We start from the raw sequence: 15,115 nt of genomic DNA, 5'->3' as shown, positions 1-15,115 counted from the left end.
AAGGCGATCCACTGATAACAGTCCGGCTGGATGGAGAAGAAACACACACTGCATCTCCCAACGCTAAACCACCCTCATTATCGCCCGTGAACACCGCATCTGCTTTTCTTCCGGAGACGTGTCTATTGGATGTTTTAAAGAGGATTGTTTCAACTGTACAGTTCTGGGGGCTCTCCTGCACTGGAGTTGTCCGACCGGCTCTCTCAGCAACTGCTACAGGCCAAGCACGAATACTAGTCTTTCTTAATTACATTCCCCTCGGTGGAGTCTACTAGTGGGAAGCAACCATGGAGGACTTCAACAGCGAAACCGACAGTGACTACACTAGCTACTGGAGAGATTGGGTGAGTCTACCAATCCCTACGTGAGTTTCTGTGCTGGACGGGGACGACGGCGGCTTTGCAAGTGAAGGGAGATGCGTGGCTGCGCGCCTGCGCTCAACGATGTCGTTGCGGCTGGTGAGGGATAAGGAGTCAGAATAACACGGTCTCATGCGTTGAATTCTTCTCTGCTGCAATGCTTTTGCTCAGCTTCTCGGATTTCAACTGCGCACCTGCTTCTGCTCCCTCACTTCTAAGCAATGATGGCTTTACCTACTAGTTTTGCTAGTGAGGAGTCGGGCTCGTCACTTGCTACGCTACGGCCTTCCATCGAAGCTCGACCTCGTCCCCGGCCTGAAGTACATATGCGCTCTTCGTCTAGTTTTTCATACGGCGTGATACTGCCGCAGAAACATACTGACTATATTCATCAGTTCATCTCCTCTCGTGGAAACGAATACTTCTGCGAGATCGACGAAGATTACTTGACCGATCGCTTCAACCTCACTGGCCTGAACACCGAGGTCGCTTACTATCAGTATGCCTTGGACCTTGTGACGGACGTGTTTGACCTCGATGCGGACGACGACCTGCGCGAGCAAATCGAAAAGTCGGCGCGTCACCTCTATGGTCTGGTCCATGCCAGATACATTGTCACAACCCGCGGTCTTGCCAAGATGGTATGTCTTACACTAGGGGGTTTTGTGAATGGTATATGAAGGGATTTCTGACAAGGCAATCTAGGTCGAGAAGTACAAGCGCTGCGATTTCGGCAAATGCCCCCGTGTCATGTGTGACGGACACCCCCTCCTGCCTATGGGCCAGCACGACGTTGCCAACCAGAGCACTGTTCGCCTGTACTGCCCCAAGTGCGAGGACATCTACAACCCCAAGTCGTCCCGTCATGCTTCTATCGACGGCGCTTACTTCGGCACCTCGTTCCATAGCATGCTCTTCCAGGTGTATCCTGCTTTGCTTCCCGAGAAGAGCATTCGCCGCTATGAGCCCCGCGTCTTCGGTTTCAAGGTGCACGCCATGGCTGCCCTTGCGCGCTGGCAGGATATCTTCCGGGAGGAGACGAAGGCGTCCCTTCGCGAAGCCGGTGTGGAAGCCAAATACATCGAAGATGACAATGAGGAGGAAGAGCTAGATGACGACGACGAACCTATCTCTGAGACCAAAGAAGAGAGAGTCGCCGGCGATGCCGCCTCTGGCCGTATGGATCTTGGCAACTGATTGACGCTCTCTGCATGATATTATGCTTCATCGGAGTTACCTCATTTTCCTACCATATCCACCTGGCATGGGCGCAACATCATGAACTTGCATTTAAATGCGCGTCTGAGTCGTTTTTCTCCGGTTCTGATAATGCTTTTCTTTTCCCTTTACAAACGTCTTCCGACTAACGGCTCCTGAAATCCCGGGCGTATGACGGGTTCTTACAATTTCATTACTTCATGTGCACTGCAATAATGATCACGAACACTGGTGGGCGTTGGAAGTTTTGAAGATGGCGGGTCTGTTTTCCTCTGCTTCTAATGTGTACTAGTTTATTCCTCGGGTTTTTATTCCCGACCTCAAGATCACTCAGACATGGCGAGTGCGACTCATATGTAGAATAACCTTAGTTTCCGTCTGGAACCGAGACAGAGGGCTCATAATGAACTGCATGCTCGTCATTCATCCATCCATTACTTCTACGTACTCTGCCCGCACACTACTTCAATTAGTCTAACTACTCACCTCTCACTTTCTCAACCGCGAACGCAATCGCCCTCGCCAACTCCTCTCCCTTCTCCCACGCATCATCATGCTCCCCTTTAATATCCAACATCTCCACCACCCTCTCCCCTCTCCCACTTCCACCCACCCACTCCTCCTCCAGATGCTTCTTCATCGCCTCCCTCTGCGTAGGATCCACGAGACTATCACCCCCGGAATACGCCAACACCGCAACCAATCTCTTCTCCTCACCCTCTCCATCCCCAATATCACGCCACCCATCACTTACTCCCTCCCCACCCCTCCCCAAAGCAGGCGACACCTCATCCCAAACACCCTCATCACTCCCAAACGCTCCCTCGATAAAATCTTGATACGCACTCACACTCCGATGCGTATCCCTCAACAACCGAAGGTCATAAATCCCCGCCATTCCCACAATCCCTGCCGGAGGCATTACTTCCTTCAACTGAGCCCGGAACCTCCCCATAACAGATTGAAATGCCAGCGTAGCACCACAACTATGCCCTACCAGGATGTAATTACTCCCAATATTGTATTTCCCTTGCAGGAAGGACAGCGCGGACTGGACATCGGAGATGTGATCTGGGTGCTTTGCGGCACGGAAATGTGTGGGCTCTGTGGTTTGGGGGTCTTGAGGGTGGGATGGGTGTGGGCTGAGACGGTAGGAGATTGAGGCGATGCCTTTGAGGTGGGAGAGGGTTGTGGTGTCGCCGGTGGTAAAAGTGTCCAGGGCTGGGTTTAGGTAGTTCAAGGCTGTTTGGGTTGGGTCGCGCCAGGCGCCGCCGTGGATTAGACTGTGGTTTGATTGGTTAGATTTTGTATGGGAATATAGGAAGAGTTGAATGGGAGAGGTTTACATCACCCAGTAGCCTTCATTATTGTCGTTGTTGAGGGTGGCCACTGTGACAGTTTGAAGGACGTGATCGGTGCCGTAGGGGAAGGTTTCGAGGGAGGGCAGAAGTGTCATGGGTTTGGAGGAGGGGTATTTTTGGCCCATTGCTGCAATTGTTTGCTCTGTGATATGAGATGAGGTGCTCATGGCTATGGAAGAGAGATGCTTGATTGTCCAACGTAGAGGTGCTGGGTTAGTGAGGGGTCAGTCGTAGCGTTAGTTGGCTTGGGAATCTGCGGATGTAACTCCGTAGATAAGGTCATTGTTAGTGTTCCCCAGAACCCGGATACGGCATCATTACGTGGAGTCTTTTCAGCATGTTTGCTCCCAATTGGAAGTCTATAACCTCATGAGGGCATAGTTTTAGTGAAATAGATATCCTCTGGCAGAAACGATGCTTTTGCGTGTAAAGTTATGCAAGGGTGATTGAAAGAGCCCAAAAAGGCAAGCGGACCGGCGGCTCGTATGGGGCTTGGCACGCTAGCCGTGTTGGGGGCTAGGCGGTGGGAAATGCTGAATTCCATCCACACAAACCTCGCCGCCGACTGCCATCTCATTGTCGCTGTCTGTATAGCAATTCCCAGGCACATATTCAACATGGCGGAGTAAGTCTTTCTGGCCCTATCAGTCTCATCTAGGGGTCTGCATGCTAATGCTCGCTATAGGAAAGAAGTCCCTCTCACGGCCGTCAAGGTCGAGGCCTTGGTATGCACACCATGAAAATCTCCCCCCCACCCGCCTTTTTCACGGCCGGCGACGATACTTACAGCGTGGCATACAGGTGGTGATGAAGATCATCAAGCACGGTTCTCAAGCCTTCCCGACGACTGCGACCGGTTCGATCGTCGGTATGGATGTCGACGGTACCCTGGAGATCACCAACAGTTTCCCTTTCCCCGTCGTTGAGGTGCCCGCCGAATCGCACTTTGACAATGCTGCTCCCAACCCGGCTGCTGCTGCCCCCCGCGCGAAGGCCAACGCAGCTTACGAGGCTGAGATGGTCCGTATGATGCGCGAGGTTAACGTTGACGCCAACAACGTTGGTTGGTACACTAGCGCCAACATGGGCAACTTCATCAACATGAACGTGATCGAGAACCAGTTCTTTTACCAGAAGGAGATGAACGAGCGCACGGTCGCTCTGGTGCACGACGTCAGCCGCAGCGCACAGGGAAGCCTGAGCCTGCGCGCCTTCCGCCTGTCTCCTAAGTTCATGGCGGCTTTCAAGGAGAACAAGTTCACTTCCGAGGAGTACGTTGATAATACTATTGCCCCGGAGGGATGATAGACGCATGCTAATTGGTTGTTTTTGGCAGGCTCCAAAAGTCCAACCTCAGGTACCAGGACATCCTGGTCGAGCTCCCCGTTGAAATCCACAACTCTCACCTGATCACCTCCTTCATTCACCAGCTCCAGACTCCCACTCAGGCGACTCCCTCCGATCTCCCCCCGTCCCTGGCCGCGTTGGAGTCGTCTCAGTACGCCAAGTCATCCGTGCTGGCGCCCAACTTCGACAACCTCTCCCTCAGCATCGACCCGTTCCTGGAGAAGAACTGCGACCTTCTGCTTGACAGCATCGAGGTGCACCACACCGAGACCAACAACTTCCAGTACTACCAGCGGTCGCTCGCCCGTGAGCAGGCCAAGATCACCGCGTGGCAGAACAAGCGCAAGACCGAGAACGCCAGCCGCGCGGCTCTCAAGCAGCCCCTGCTCCCCGAGGACGAGTGGCAGCGGCTGTTCAAGCTGCCCCAGGAGCCCAGCCGCCTGGACAGCATGCTCAACAGCCGCCAGGTTGAGCAGTACGCTCGCCAGGTCGACAGCTTCGTGTCTGCGACAACGGGTAAGATGTTTGCCGTCAAGGGCAACCTACTTCCGGGTGAGACGGCCAAATAGATGGTGAGGAATGGAACGGAAAATAGGAAAGGCGGGCGATGATGATTAGTTCTTGGAATTGCATGACCTTACGGCGTAGGGAGGGAAAATTCTGTATCTGACGGGCTGTTAATATGACTCCTGTTTGCTTCTTCCATGAGAATTAGAACGGGCATGACTTGATACCATACCTCCTTACTTGACTGTCCTGCTGCTGCTGCTGCTCTTTACTGCTATTGTATTCATTAAAGAGAGCTGATCCAGCCCTAATTCCGGCTTAGGGCAAAGCCTGCTTCTGGCACGTGGTGATGACCTCATCGATAACGAGATAGATAACTAAACTACTAGATAAGATCATGCCTCACTACCATGGACATACATAGACTCAATTTCTAGCTTCAATAGATGATGCATCATGTACAATACCAACACTGACATCTGGCTGGTAAGCCCCTGCAATTCACATAGAGATACAAAAAGAAACTAAAAGAGAAGCACAGTCCGGCGCCTTCGCCGTCCTAATAGTCGACTTCCTCGTCTACCCCATCGACACGCTCAAAACCCGCATCCAATCTCCCAATTACAATAGAATATACAAGGATGCTACAACAGGAGCGATTAACCGTAAACTTCTCTTCCGGGGACTATATCAGGGCGTAGGGAGCGTCATTCTCGCTACATTACCTGCTTGTATGTCCCCAGACCCAACATACACCCCAAACTCATCCATATTGAATAGTATCCTTGATATTGACATAAACAAAATAGCAGGAGCATTCTTCACAACCTACGAAGGCCTAAAACACACCCTCACCACCAACCCGAGCACACAATCCCTCCTCCCCGTACCAATAATCCACTCCCTTTCCTCCTGCACCGCCGAATCCGTCTCCTGCTTCATCCTTACCCCCGCGGAGGTAATAAAGCAGAATGCACAGGTCTATACTAACTCCAACCCCTACCCCCGAACCGGCCCCAATGACCCAACCAAAAACCCACCAAGTAGAACCACAAACATAACCCTCCTCACGCTTCGCAAATTCCGCCATCGGCCAACTTCCCTCTGGAGTGGATACAGTGCTCTCCTGGGACGGAATCTCCCTTTCACGGGGTTGAACTTTCCGCTGTTTGAGTATCTGAGGGGCCATTTGTCGGGGTATTTACTTCGTCGGGGGGATGGAGGAGGGAATGGGGATGGGGATGGGGATGTGCTGGGACAGTTTGGGGCTGTGCAGAGGGCTCTTATTACGGGGGTTTCTGCGGCTGTGGCGGGGACGGTTTCGTCTGTTGTGACGACGCCGGTGGATGTGGTTAAGACGAGGATGATGTTGGGGGCTGGTAGTTCTACTACTAGTGGGAGTGGGGATGGGGTTGCGGATGGGAAGAAGAAGGGAGGGGCAAGTGTGTGGGCTGTGGGAAAGAAGGTGTATAGAGAGGAAGGGGTTAGAGGGCTCTTCAAGGGAGGGGCAATACGGTCTGTGTGGACGGCTATTTCGTTTGGGGTGTATCTTTGTGTGTATGAGGGTGGGAGAGGGTTTTTGGAGAATAGACGGAAGGAGAAGGAGATGTCATCCTAATCGGGGGGAGGTGTACAGCTACAGTGTAAAGAGTATATGTGATAAAGTCGTCAAAATCCATCACTCTGGTCTATCCTTCGAAGCAGAGTCCATTCTCAGTTAGTTAATCGTACATCATAGCCAAATCATATATTCCTTCAATGGCAAACATCGCTTCATGTCGTTCATCATTCCGTTCGTAAAGTAAAGAAACATCCTCATATCGGTACTCTAAGCCACCAGCTCAACCCATATTGGTCAGTCTCTTGAACCAATTCGGCATCCTGGGCCCATTGACTGGCGGTGCATAACGATCGTCGTACGACCTCATGCCACGGACCCGTTCGTAATCAGCGCTGCCTGAACTACGCTCAGACCGTCTAGCCTCGCGCTTTCGCGCTCGTAACTCGTCGATTTCCTGATCCGTCAGGCCGGGATATCTTGCTCGTCGTCGGGCCCGACGCCGCAGCTCACGTCGTGCCTCCTCGTCCGAGGAGACCGAGTTCGCCTGAGCCGGCTCACCTGGACCAGGCGGCATGTCCACCACGGTGGCCACGACTGGTGGTGGTTCAGGCGGGTCGCTCGCTTGCGAATGCACCCAGGACGAAGTTTTATCCTTGCGTCCTCCGGACATCATCGGTGGTCCGCGCTCCGGTTCTGGAGCCCTGGACTTCCGACGTTTGGGCCTCACCCCCTCTTCTGTAGACCGTTCCGGACGATAAGCCCTCTCGCCGTCGTAGCCGCCGAGATAGAAGTCTCGGGCAGCTCTGTCATCGACAGGGTGACGAGAGGATCGACGTTTGGACCGGGGCTCGTACGCGGCGGCTTCTTGCATCTCTGCCTCCCTCCGCCGTCTGCGTTCGCGCCGTTCTGCTGCTCTGGCTTCGGCTTCGGCCTGCTCTTCTGCCTCGCGGGCTTCCGCCTCTTCTCGAGCACGGCGCTCTTCACGAGCTGCTCTACGAAGCCTTCGTTCTTCCTGGCGCCTTGCTTCCCTCTCTTCCTCCTCTCGGAGCATTCTTTCCTGCATCTCCCGCTCACGGGCTCTCTCTCTTTCCTTCCGTCGAGCACGTCTTTCTTCGGCTTCGCGCCAGTCGCTCTCACGAAGCTGGTCAGATGGCGCCTGCCGAGAGGATCGTTTTGCTCGACGGGCTGCCCGTCTAGCTTCAACTTCGTCCATGTCGGTTTCCGGGAACCCACCTACTGGACCGCCTTCGGTAACAAAGCCGTCCAGCTCAGCCTCTTGTTCGGCACGCCTTCTGCGAGCTTCGCGCCTTGCACGCCGTTCCTCTCGCTCTGGCTCTGTCATGTATCGGGCATCTTCATCACGATGAGACCGGGACTTTCGGCGCTCCGGAGGGTCCGGACGAGCGGTTTTCCGCAAAGAGCCGATGAAGCCCATGAGACCAGTGGACTCTGGTTTCTTGGGAGCAGTACTTGACCGTCTCACGCGTCGCTCTCTTGGTGCTTCCACGAAAGCGATATCTTCCGGTCCCGAGAACACTTCAGCATCATCATAATGCTCTTCTTGCCTGGACCGAGACTAAGAACAAAGTTAGCATCATGGAAGAATTTCCCAGATGATATCACTGGAATCCTCGCTTACCTTTCTCCTCGAACGTCTGTCGGAGTGCCTCGATCCCCTTGAGCCCTCCTTCGGGGCATCGATGTCGTCCCGGTCTACCATGACGATGTCCTCGTCTTCGACCGCATACGGATCAGGAGCGCCTAAGAAAGCTGTTAGCAGCGGCACAGGAAGTTTCAAGAGAGTACATACGAGATCTTCTACGAGATTCATGACGTCTGTCTCTTTCTCTCCGAGAGGAGCCGTGCACACCCATCATCCTGGCAGCCTTATCCGGCATATCCCGGCTATCGTCGGGTGGAGGACTGGGGAACCCAGCGTCCTCCATGCCCACGGATGGACGTCTCGAAGTAGCCCTGGATGCGTGTGTTCCGTGTCTTCGACTGGACTTTGTCCTACTAGGCGGTGGCGGCGTGCCCAGGACAAAATCAGCGAGAGTCATACCTCGGCTATTGCGCTTATCCTTGTCAGAGGTAGACTTCTCTCCCTCGTTCTCAAGATCCCTAGACTTTGGTTGCCTGGTCGATCTCGACCTGACCATAGGCGGGGGTGACTGTTCACGTTCACGTTCACGTTCCCTTTCCCGCCTACGCCTATGCTCCCTAGTGCTGGGCTGCTTTTGAGGCGTGGCACCCCAAAATCCCCAGGATGCCGAACCGGGAGTGCGCTCAACACGAACACGCTCCTTCCTGGCCGGCTTCTCCAGTTCCGGCTCAGCAGGCTCTGGTGGAGGCGTAGGAGGGCCACCCGCGCCTACATCGATTTCTGCAGCTGCTTCTCCAGTCTCAATATCGGCAGGGGTTGGTTCCACGACCGGGGCTGCCTTTTCTAGACTGGATACCTTCTTGCTCTTTTTCTTCGGCTTTTCAGGCTTGGGAGCAGGTGCTTCGTCGACCACCGGCTCTAATTCCCGCGTTTGCTCGATCGGAGGCTCTGGAGCAGGAGCTGGGACAAATTCGGGTTCGGGTTCAGCTACTGGCTCGGGCTCAGGTTCAGGAGCTGGCTCCGGCTCCTGCACCGGCTCAGGAATTGGTTCTGGCTCAACAACCTTCTTCTTTTTCTTTTTCTTTTCAGTTTTCGAGATGGGAACAGGTGCGGGGACTGGCTCGGGCTCCGGCTCGGGTTGAGGTTCTGGCTCTGGTTCTGCAACAGGCTCAGGGACCGGCTCAGGCACGGGCTCAGGAGCCGGTGGTTCAAGCACAGGCTCAGGAACTGGTTCAGGTACCGGTTCTGGCACAGGTTCGAGTACAGCAGTCTTTGCCTTCTTTTTCTCCTTCTTCTTTAATTTCTTCGACAAGAGCACCGGCTCAGGCTCGGGCTCGGGCTCAGGTTGCTGAGGCTCAGGTTCCGGCTCAAACTGAAGTTCCGGCTCTCGGGCAGGCGGCTCTGGGGCAGGTGGAGGGGGTATATCGTAAAAGTCCTCGTCGTCAAATGCGTCTGGGAAACTGCCCGGGACCAAATCCCTAGAGGGCTTTTTAAATTGAACCGGTTCGGGGTCAAAGAATTCGACAGGCTCGGGTTGCGGGGGAGCAGGAGGTTCTTCTGGGGGTGGGGCAGGCTCTTCCTTGGCTACCTTGTCCTTTGACTTCCCCTTCTTTGCTTTCTCCAAAGTTTTGATTCGCTCTGAGACGGACAATTTGGCTGATGACTTGGTCTTCGAGGTGACAACAGGAGACTTCGCTGGCGGCGCGGCTGGCGCGGGTGGTTCGTCGACAACTGGCGGGATTGGCGCTTCGGGCGCCTCGGGCATCTTTGAATCGTCAACGTCAATGAGTAAGTCATCCTCTGCAGGATGACTTGGTACAGGTTCGGGTTCGAGCTCGGGCTCTGGTGCTGCTTCTATGGCTCTGGTCTTCTCTGATGACTTTTTCTTCGTCGTCTTGGATTTGCCCATAGTTGCAGCACCGATGGTGGCCCACCAACCCATGCCACTCTTAGGTGTCTCTTCCTCCTTGTAACCCTTCTTGTTACTCTTAGAAGGCTTGCTGTCGTAGTCATCCCAGAGAGGCTGGTCGGGGACTTGGTCAGTAGGTACATACCCCTCTGGCTCGGCAGACCATCCCAAAGATGGAGGTGTTGGTGCGGGCGGTGGAGGCTCAGCAGCGATCTTGCTCTTCTTCTTCTTCTTCTCCTTCGAAGCATTCCATATTCCCCAGCTTTCCTCCTCATAAGTCTGTTCTGTGACCACTTCAGGGACTGGCTCGGACGCAGGCTCTGGCTCTGGCTCCCAAGTCGGCTCTGGCTCTGGTTCTGGCTCCAATTCTGGGGCTGGAGGTGGCGCCGGCTCTTCTTGAATAGGTTCAGGTACTGGCTCAGGCTCGGGCTCTCTAGGCGGTTCAGCATTAGGATCAGGAAGTTCGAAATCCTTGCCCGGGATAGGAAGTCCGTTCTTGATCAATGATTTCTCTCGTTTCTTCCGGTCTTTGGATGAGAGATTGTGCCAGTTGTTATAGAGAGGACTGTCTGGTATCTCTGGAGCTTTAACCTCAGGCTCAGGCTCAGCTTCCGGGATTGGCTCAGGTTCAGCTGCTGGCTCAGGCTCCGGCTCGGGCTCAGGCTCAGGTTCTGGTTCAGGTACTGGCTCAGGCTCAGGCTCTTTGGGGGGTTCAGCATTGGGATCAGGAAGCTCAAAATCTTTACCAGGAATAGGAAGTCCGTTCTTAATCAATGTTTTCTCTCGTTTCTTCCGGTCTTTGGACGAGAGTGTGTGCCAGTTATTGTAGAGGGGACTGTCTGGTATCTCAGGAGCTTTAACCTCAGGTTCAGGCTCAGCCTCCGGGATTGGATCAGGTTCAATTACCGGCTCGGGTTCAGGCTCTGGTTCGGGTTCTTGAACTGGCTCCGGCTCCGGCTCCGGCTCTGGCTCTGGCTCTGGCTCAGGATCTTTGGGAGGCTCAGCATTGGGATCAGGAAGCTCAAAATCCTTGCCCGGGATAGGAAGACCATTCTTAATCAATGTTTTCTCCCGTTTCTTCCGGTCTTTGGATGAGAGATTGTGCCAGTTGTTGTAGAGAGGACTGTCTGGTATTTCAGGAGCCTTGATCTCAGGCTCGGGTTCAGGTTCAGGTTCAGGCTCAGGTTCAACTATCGGCTCGAGCTCGGGTTCAGGAGCTGGCTCCGGTTCTTGAATTGGCTCGGGCTCAGGCTCGGGCTCGGGCTCCTTAGGGGGCTCAGCATTTGGATCAGGAAGTTCAAAATCTTTGCCAGGAATAGGAAGTCCGCTCTTGATCAACGATTTTTCACGCTTCTTCCGGTCTTTAGATGAAAGTGTATGCCAGTTATTATACAGAGGGCTGTCTGGGATTTGAAAGGCGGGCTTTTCGGGCTCCGGTTCAAGCTCGGGCTCTGGTTCAACAACTGGTTCAGGTTCAGGTTCAGGTTCAGCTATCGGCTCGGGCTCTGGCTCAGGAGCTGGCTCAGGTTCTTGAACTGGCTCGGGCTCGGGCTCTGGTTCCTTGGGGGGCTCAGCATCTGGATCAGGAAATTCAAAGTCTTTGCCAGGGATAGGGAGGCCTTTCTTGACAAGTTGCTTTTCTCTTTTCTTCCTGTCTTTGGAATTAAGCGTGAGCCAGTTATTATAAAGAGGGTTATCCAGGAATTCCAAGGCTGGCTTCTCGGGCTCGGGTTCGGGCTCAGGTTCAACGACTGGTTCAGGTTCAGGCTCCGGCTCCACGGGATCAGGTTGTGGCTCTGGCTCCGGCTCCAGCTCAAAGATCGCGCCCTTCTTCTTCTTTTTCTCCTTCTTTGGGAGATCCCAGCCCGATGACCAATCATCTTCAGGCGGCGGATCAGCGGCGGCAGCAGGTTCGGGGGCGGGAGGCTCCTCAAGAAGAGGCTCGTCGGCCTTCTTCTTTTTCTTTTCTTTCTTGATAGAGGTTGCTCCCCAACCCCAGTCATCATCAGCAAATTCCGGCTCCTTATTCTCTTTAACAGCCGGCCAGGCGTTATCCGGTTTTGGCTCTTCTGCAAGAAGGTCGGGCGTCGGCTCCTCGAGCCCCTTCTTCTTGTTCTTTTTCTCTTTCTTGGTCACGGGAAATCCCCAGTCGTCCTCTGGCTTGCTTTCTTCCGGAGCAGGAGGGACATCGTTGGCAGCCGGGGTACTTCCAAGATCCGCACCAAAGCTGAACCCAACGGAGGTGTTCGACATGCCGTTGGTGCCGGAGAAGGACCAAGGGTTAGTATTCTCTTTTGGCTTGTCGTCTTTCATGCCGTTCAGGGTGTTAAGACCCCATTTATCACCAGATCCCCAATCTTGACCCCAGCTCCCAAAGTTGAAGCCCGTCCCTGGCGCTGCAGGAGGCAGACCTAAGTCTAGTTGCGGCGCGCTGTCGTTCAAGCTTACGTCTTGGAACCCGTTGGACGCCGGTTCGGGCGGGCTAGGGTCGGCGCCCTGTTGATAAGTTAGGAGATTTATCACCTATATCGCAGTGACGATGCATAACATACCTTGCCTTTCTTCTTCTTTTTCTTGCTAGTCGTTGTGGCAAAACCCCAGCCATCATCACCGTTGGCATTAGTATCATCTGCCCAGCTGAGGTCGGGGGGAGCGGCGGCAGCGGCGGCAGCTTCGGCAGCGCGCTTCTCCTCCTCTTCCTTGGCCAGCCGTTCTTCCTCCTCTTTGGCCAATCTCTCCTGTTCTTCCCTGGCCTGCTGTTCCTCTTCTTCCCGCTTCCGTTGCTCTTCTTCTTCCTTCAACTTTTCCTCTTCCTCCTGCTTTTTCTTCTTCTTACTCTTCTTGGTGCTTGTCGTATTCCACGCATCCCACTCGTCATCTTCTCCATTATTACCGTCGCCGTTCCCATCTTGGCCATTATCATCTCCTCCATTGCCGCCACCTCCTGAATCGCCTCCTTCATTTCCGCCGGTATCACCATTCTGCTCATCTCCACCACCATCATCTTGCTTGTCGCCTCCACTTTCCTCAGGCGGCGGTGTGCTCTGTTGCTGGGGTTGCGCAGCCGGCTTCTTCTTCTTCTTCTTTCCTGCTCTTTCCCGAATGCCCGGAGTAGCCTCAAAATCGAATAGCCGCGATGCGCTTTTACACTCCGACCTATCTGTAGTCTGTGAGGGCGCAGAGTCTTGGATAAGACTCTTCCGCTGGGCTAAGGGAGCAAGTGTGGCGTAATCTGGAGGTAGATCCTTGTTCGCATCGTCATATGTGGGCGGTGGTGCATCATAGCCTTCGGGCTCGAAGGCATGGATGTCAGCTTCCAGAGCCAGCGATGATTTGTAGCCTAGCTTTCGCCGTAATATTGTATCCTGCTTACATATCTAGCCATTAGCAGCGGGAACAGCGAATCTCTTGTGTAGTACTTTTTTTTTTGCCAGTGAGTTCACGGTGAACTTACCTTATTTTGATGTTCCACCACTTGGAGGACTTTGGCGTCATGCACACCACCATCCTTGGTGTATTCTCCGGACCCAAGACACCCCGAAGTTAAACCATCTATCTGCAGCCAGCCATTTGACAGGTCGCTAGTTTCCTTCCCACGTTTGTCGAATCCCGGCCGGGAAGGGACATGTACCCTCAGTGGAGATACAAATTCATCACGAGGGAGTGTCCGCATAACTTCCATCCTGGAAAAGCCACCGACACTCGTCTGACGACCCGCGACTGCTCTATGCCAGGCGCATGGATATCAAATGGCTATCAGCCCCAATTGAGGCAGCAGGCGTTCGAGCAACGGAATCGGCGTACAAATAGGTGACAGCGCAGGAGAGATGTTGCAAAGACGACGGAGACTTGAAAGTGGGAAGTCCCCAGGAGTATTGGTAGTTACACCACGCGAAACGTCACGTCAGATGCCAGGCAGACCGACACTTGCGATAAGGACTGGAGATTGGGTAGGATAGGAGTCGATCGAACTCAGAAGGAATGTCAGAGGAAGTGAGGAGATCTAAATTGACGAAAGAAGTTCAGCAGGGAGAAGCAGGGATAGGAGGACAGGCCATGGAATTCATGACCCTAGGGCGGTGGCAGACGTGAAAAAAAGGGAAGGAGCGCGATTCTGCGGAAGATCCTCCCAGGCGAAAATGGGATTGGATGATTTGGTATGCGATGGACAGTGAGGAATGCGAACTAGTATACGTCGGGAAAATCAGCGGTCGCTCGAAGGTGAGTATGGAACAAGCAAGTAGTAGTCGAGGACGGGTTACGGCAGTGCCACCAAAAGTAAATAAAAACTTCGAGGGGAAAAAAAAAATGTGAGACTGCAAACCTTTTTTTCTATTTTGCTCAAGTTACAAGCACCTCTTTGATCTGATTGATCGGCGTATACGGAGTAAAAGCGTGTGATTTGATTCTCCGAGGCCCAGTAGCGTAACCCGGTGGCTGGGGAAGTGGTAATGAGCCAACGGGGCAGCGGGATCGCTGGGAAGATGCCGATATAGTCGCACGCCGCGGGAGGTGAGAGCCGGTGGATGTGGATAGAGAGGCGAGTATTATTGGCGCATCCAATGCAGCGACCAACGAGGGAGGACTGAGAGAAGTATCTAGTAGTAGTACTGTGTACACTGTACAGAGATGGGATGATGAAGGGAGTCACGCAGGCACAAGCCAGTCACACACCCGGTTGGGTTGCGCGCAAGGACGGGGGCGGTGGGCAGATGCTCCTATCGATAACGAATGCGCCCCTCCTTCGCGGTGGGAAAGCGTTGGCGCGATCGACGAGCCGGACAATGAAGGTATGTACTTTAGTGGTGGTATGTACTTCAGTACATACCCTGACTTGCAGTGGTGCGCATATGCCTCTGGGCGGGTAGATTGGTCTCTCTATATGTATGTAACCCTCATCGGGGATGACCTCCTCCATCATGCAGAAAGGAGCCCGTCATCAGCAGAAGGAGGGAGCCCGACAAAGGGTATTCAGAGCATTACCAAAAAGGGTTTAAACAGTCAAGGTATTCGTTGTCATTCTTTTCCCGGCATCAAGTGGGGTCGAAACATGAACGATTATTACTACTTTGATGGAAATGGGAAAGTCTGCTAAGGGAAAAGAGGAGCTAAAAGATCACCGGTTCCTTGGTTCGACGAACGGACATCTACTAGACTACCGCAGCTAGTAAACAAATCAATGGCTGGTTCAATAAAAGTCGCATAGGGCATCACTGCAAGAGAAAGCAAAAAGAATCACCACTCATTACC

At 53.7% G+C, this 15,115-nt stretch overlaps 6 protein-coding genes across 6 annotated transcripts; 4 read left to right on the top strand and 2 right to left on the bottom strand.

Moving 5' to 3' along the window:
- Positions 1–580: 580 nt before the first annotated feature.
- BDQ94DRAFT_163875 (casein kinase II subunit beta) lies at positions 581–1,556 on the top strand (the record flags this gene model as incomplete). Its single annotated transcript, XM_026769832.1, has 2 exons — positions 581–1,000; positions 1,065–1,556. 2 exons carry the CDS (start codon positions 581–583, stop codon positions 1,554–1,556), a joined length of 912 nt encoding a protein of 303 aa, XP_026620189.1.
- A 499-nt stretch (positions 1,557–2,055) lies between these two features.
- On the bottom strand, positions 2,056–3,063 carry BDQ94DRAFT_175871 (arylformamidase; the record flags this gene model as incomplete). The annotated part of the gene is made up of 2 exons (XM_026772576.1): positions 2,056–2,860; positions 2,924–3,063. 2 exons carry the CDS (start codon positions 3,061–3,063, stop codon positions 2,056–2,058), a joined length of 945 nt encoding a protein of 314 aa, XP_026620188.1.
- Positions 3,064–3,518: 455 nt separating this feature from the next.
- On the top strand, positions 3,519–5,215 carry BDQ94DRAFT_154454 (putative eukaryotic translation initiation factor 3 subunit EifCh). The gene is made up of 4 exons (XM_026768298.1): positions 3,519–3,563; positions 3,624–3,663; positions 3,740–4,209; positions 4,275–5,215. Exons 1-4 carry the CDS (start codon positions 3,556–3,558, stop codon positions 4,852–4,854), a joined length of 1,098 nt encoding a protein of 365 aa, XP_026620187.1. The 5' UTR covers positions 3,519–3,555; the 3' UTR covers positions 4,855–5,215.
- Positions 5,216–5,233: 18 nt separating this feature from the next.
- BDQ94DRAFT_185177 (putative mitochondrial carrier protein) lies at positions 5,234–6,410 on the top strand (the record flags this gene model as incomplete). Its single annotated transcript, XM_026774817.1, has 3 exons — positions 5,234–5,278; positions 5,334–5,523; positions 5,602–6,410. Exons 1-3 carry the CDS (start codon positions 5,249–5,251, stop codon positions 6,408–6,410), a joined length of 1,029 nt encoding a protein of 342 aa, XP_026620186.1. The 5' UTR covers positions 5,234–5,248.
- Positions 6,411–6,633: 223 nt separating this feature from the next.
- BDQ94DRAFT_185175 (uncharacterized protein) lies at positions 6,634–14,063 on the bottom strand (the record flags this gene model as incomplete). Its single annotated transcript, XM_026774816.1, has 17 exons — positions 13,320–14,063; positions 12,418–13,230; positions 11,057–12,361; positions 10,990–11,020; positions 10,772–10,950; positions 10,550–10,738; positions 9,992–10,516; positions 9,602–9,952; positions 9,428–9,565; positions 9,275–9,391; positions 9,062–9,232; positions 8,990–9,031; positions 8,786–8,950; positions 8,729–8,755; positions 8,164–8,692; positions 7,993–8,114; positions 6,634–7,929 (listed from the first exon to the last, which is right to left on the bottom strand). The coding sequence occupies exons 1-17, from the start codon at positions 13,545–13,547 to the stop codon at positions 6,634–6,636; spliced, it is 6,228 nt and encodes a 2,075-aa protein (XP_026620185.1). The 5' UTR covers positions 13,548–14,063.
- On the top strand, positions 14,030–14,960 carry BDQ94DRAFT_163870 (uncharacterized protein; the record flags this gene model as incomplete). The annotated part of the gene is made up of 3 exons (XM_026769831.1): positions 14,030–14,086; positions 14,493–14,655; positions 14,734–14,960. 3 exons carry the CDS (start codon positions 14,030–14,032, stop codon positions 14,958–14,960), a joined length of 447 nt encoding a protein of 148 aa, XP_026620184.1.
- Between the last annotated feature and the right edge of the window lie 155 nt (positions 14,961–15,115).

This window comes from Aspergillus welwitschiae, assembly GCF_003344945.1.
Source record: "Aspergillus welwitschiae strain CBS 139.54b unplaced genomic scaffold BDQ94scaffold_67, whole genome shotgun sequence".
Classification (NCBI taxonomy): domain Eukaryota; kingdom Fungi; phylum Ascomycota; class Eurotiomycetes; order Eurotiales; family Aspergillaceae; genus Aspergillus; species Aspergillus welwitschiae.
Note: the sequence above shows the minus strand (reverse complement) of the source record. Positions and strands in the feature narration are given on the sequence as shown.

What these genes read in the sequence shown, in the direction of transcription:
- BDQ94DRAFT_154454 (XM_026768298.1), top strand. An exon ending in CCGTCAAGGTCGAGGCCTTG is followed by an intron (nt 3,664 to 3,739) that starts GTATGCACACCA and finishes CGTGGCATACAG; the next exon opens with GTGGTGATGAAGATCATCAA. An exon ending in AACAAGTTCACTTCCGAGGA is followed by an intron (nt 4,210 to 4,274) that starts GTACGTTGATAA and finishes TGTTTTTGGCAG; the next exon opens with GCTCCAAAAGTCCAACCTCA.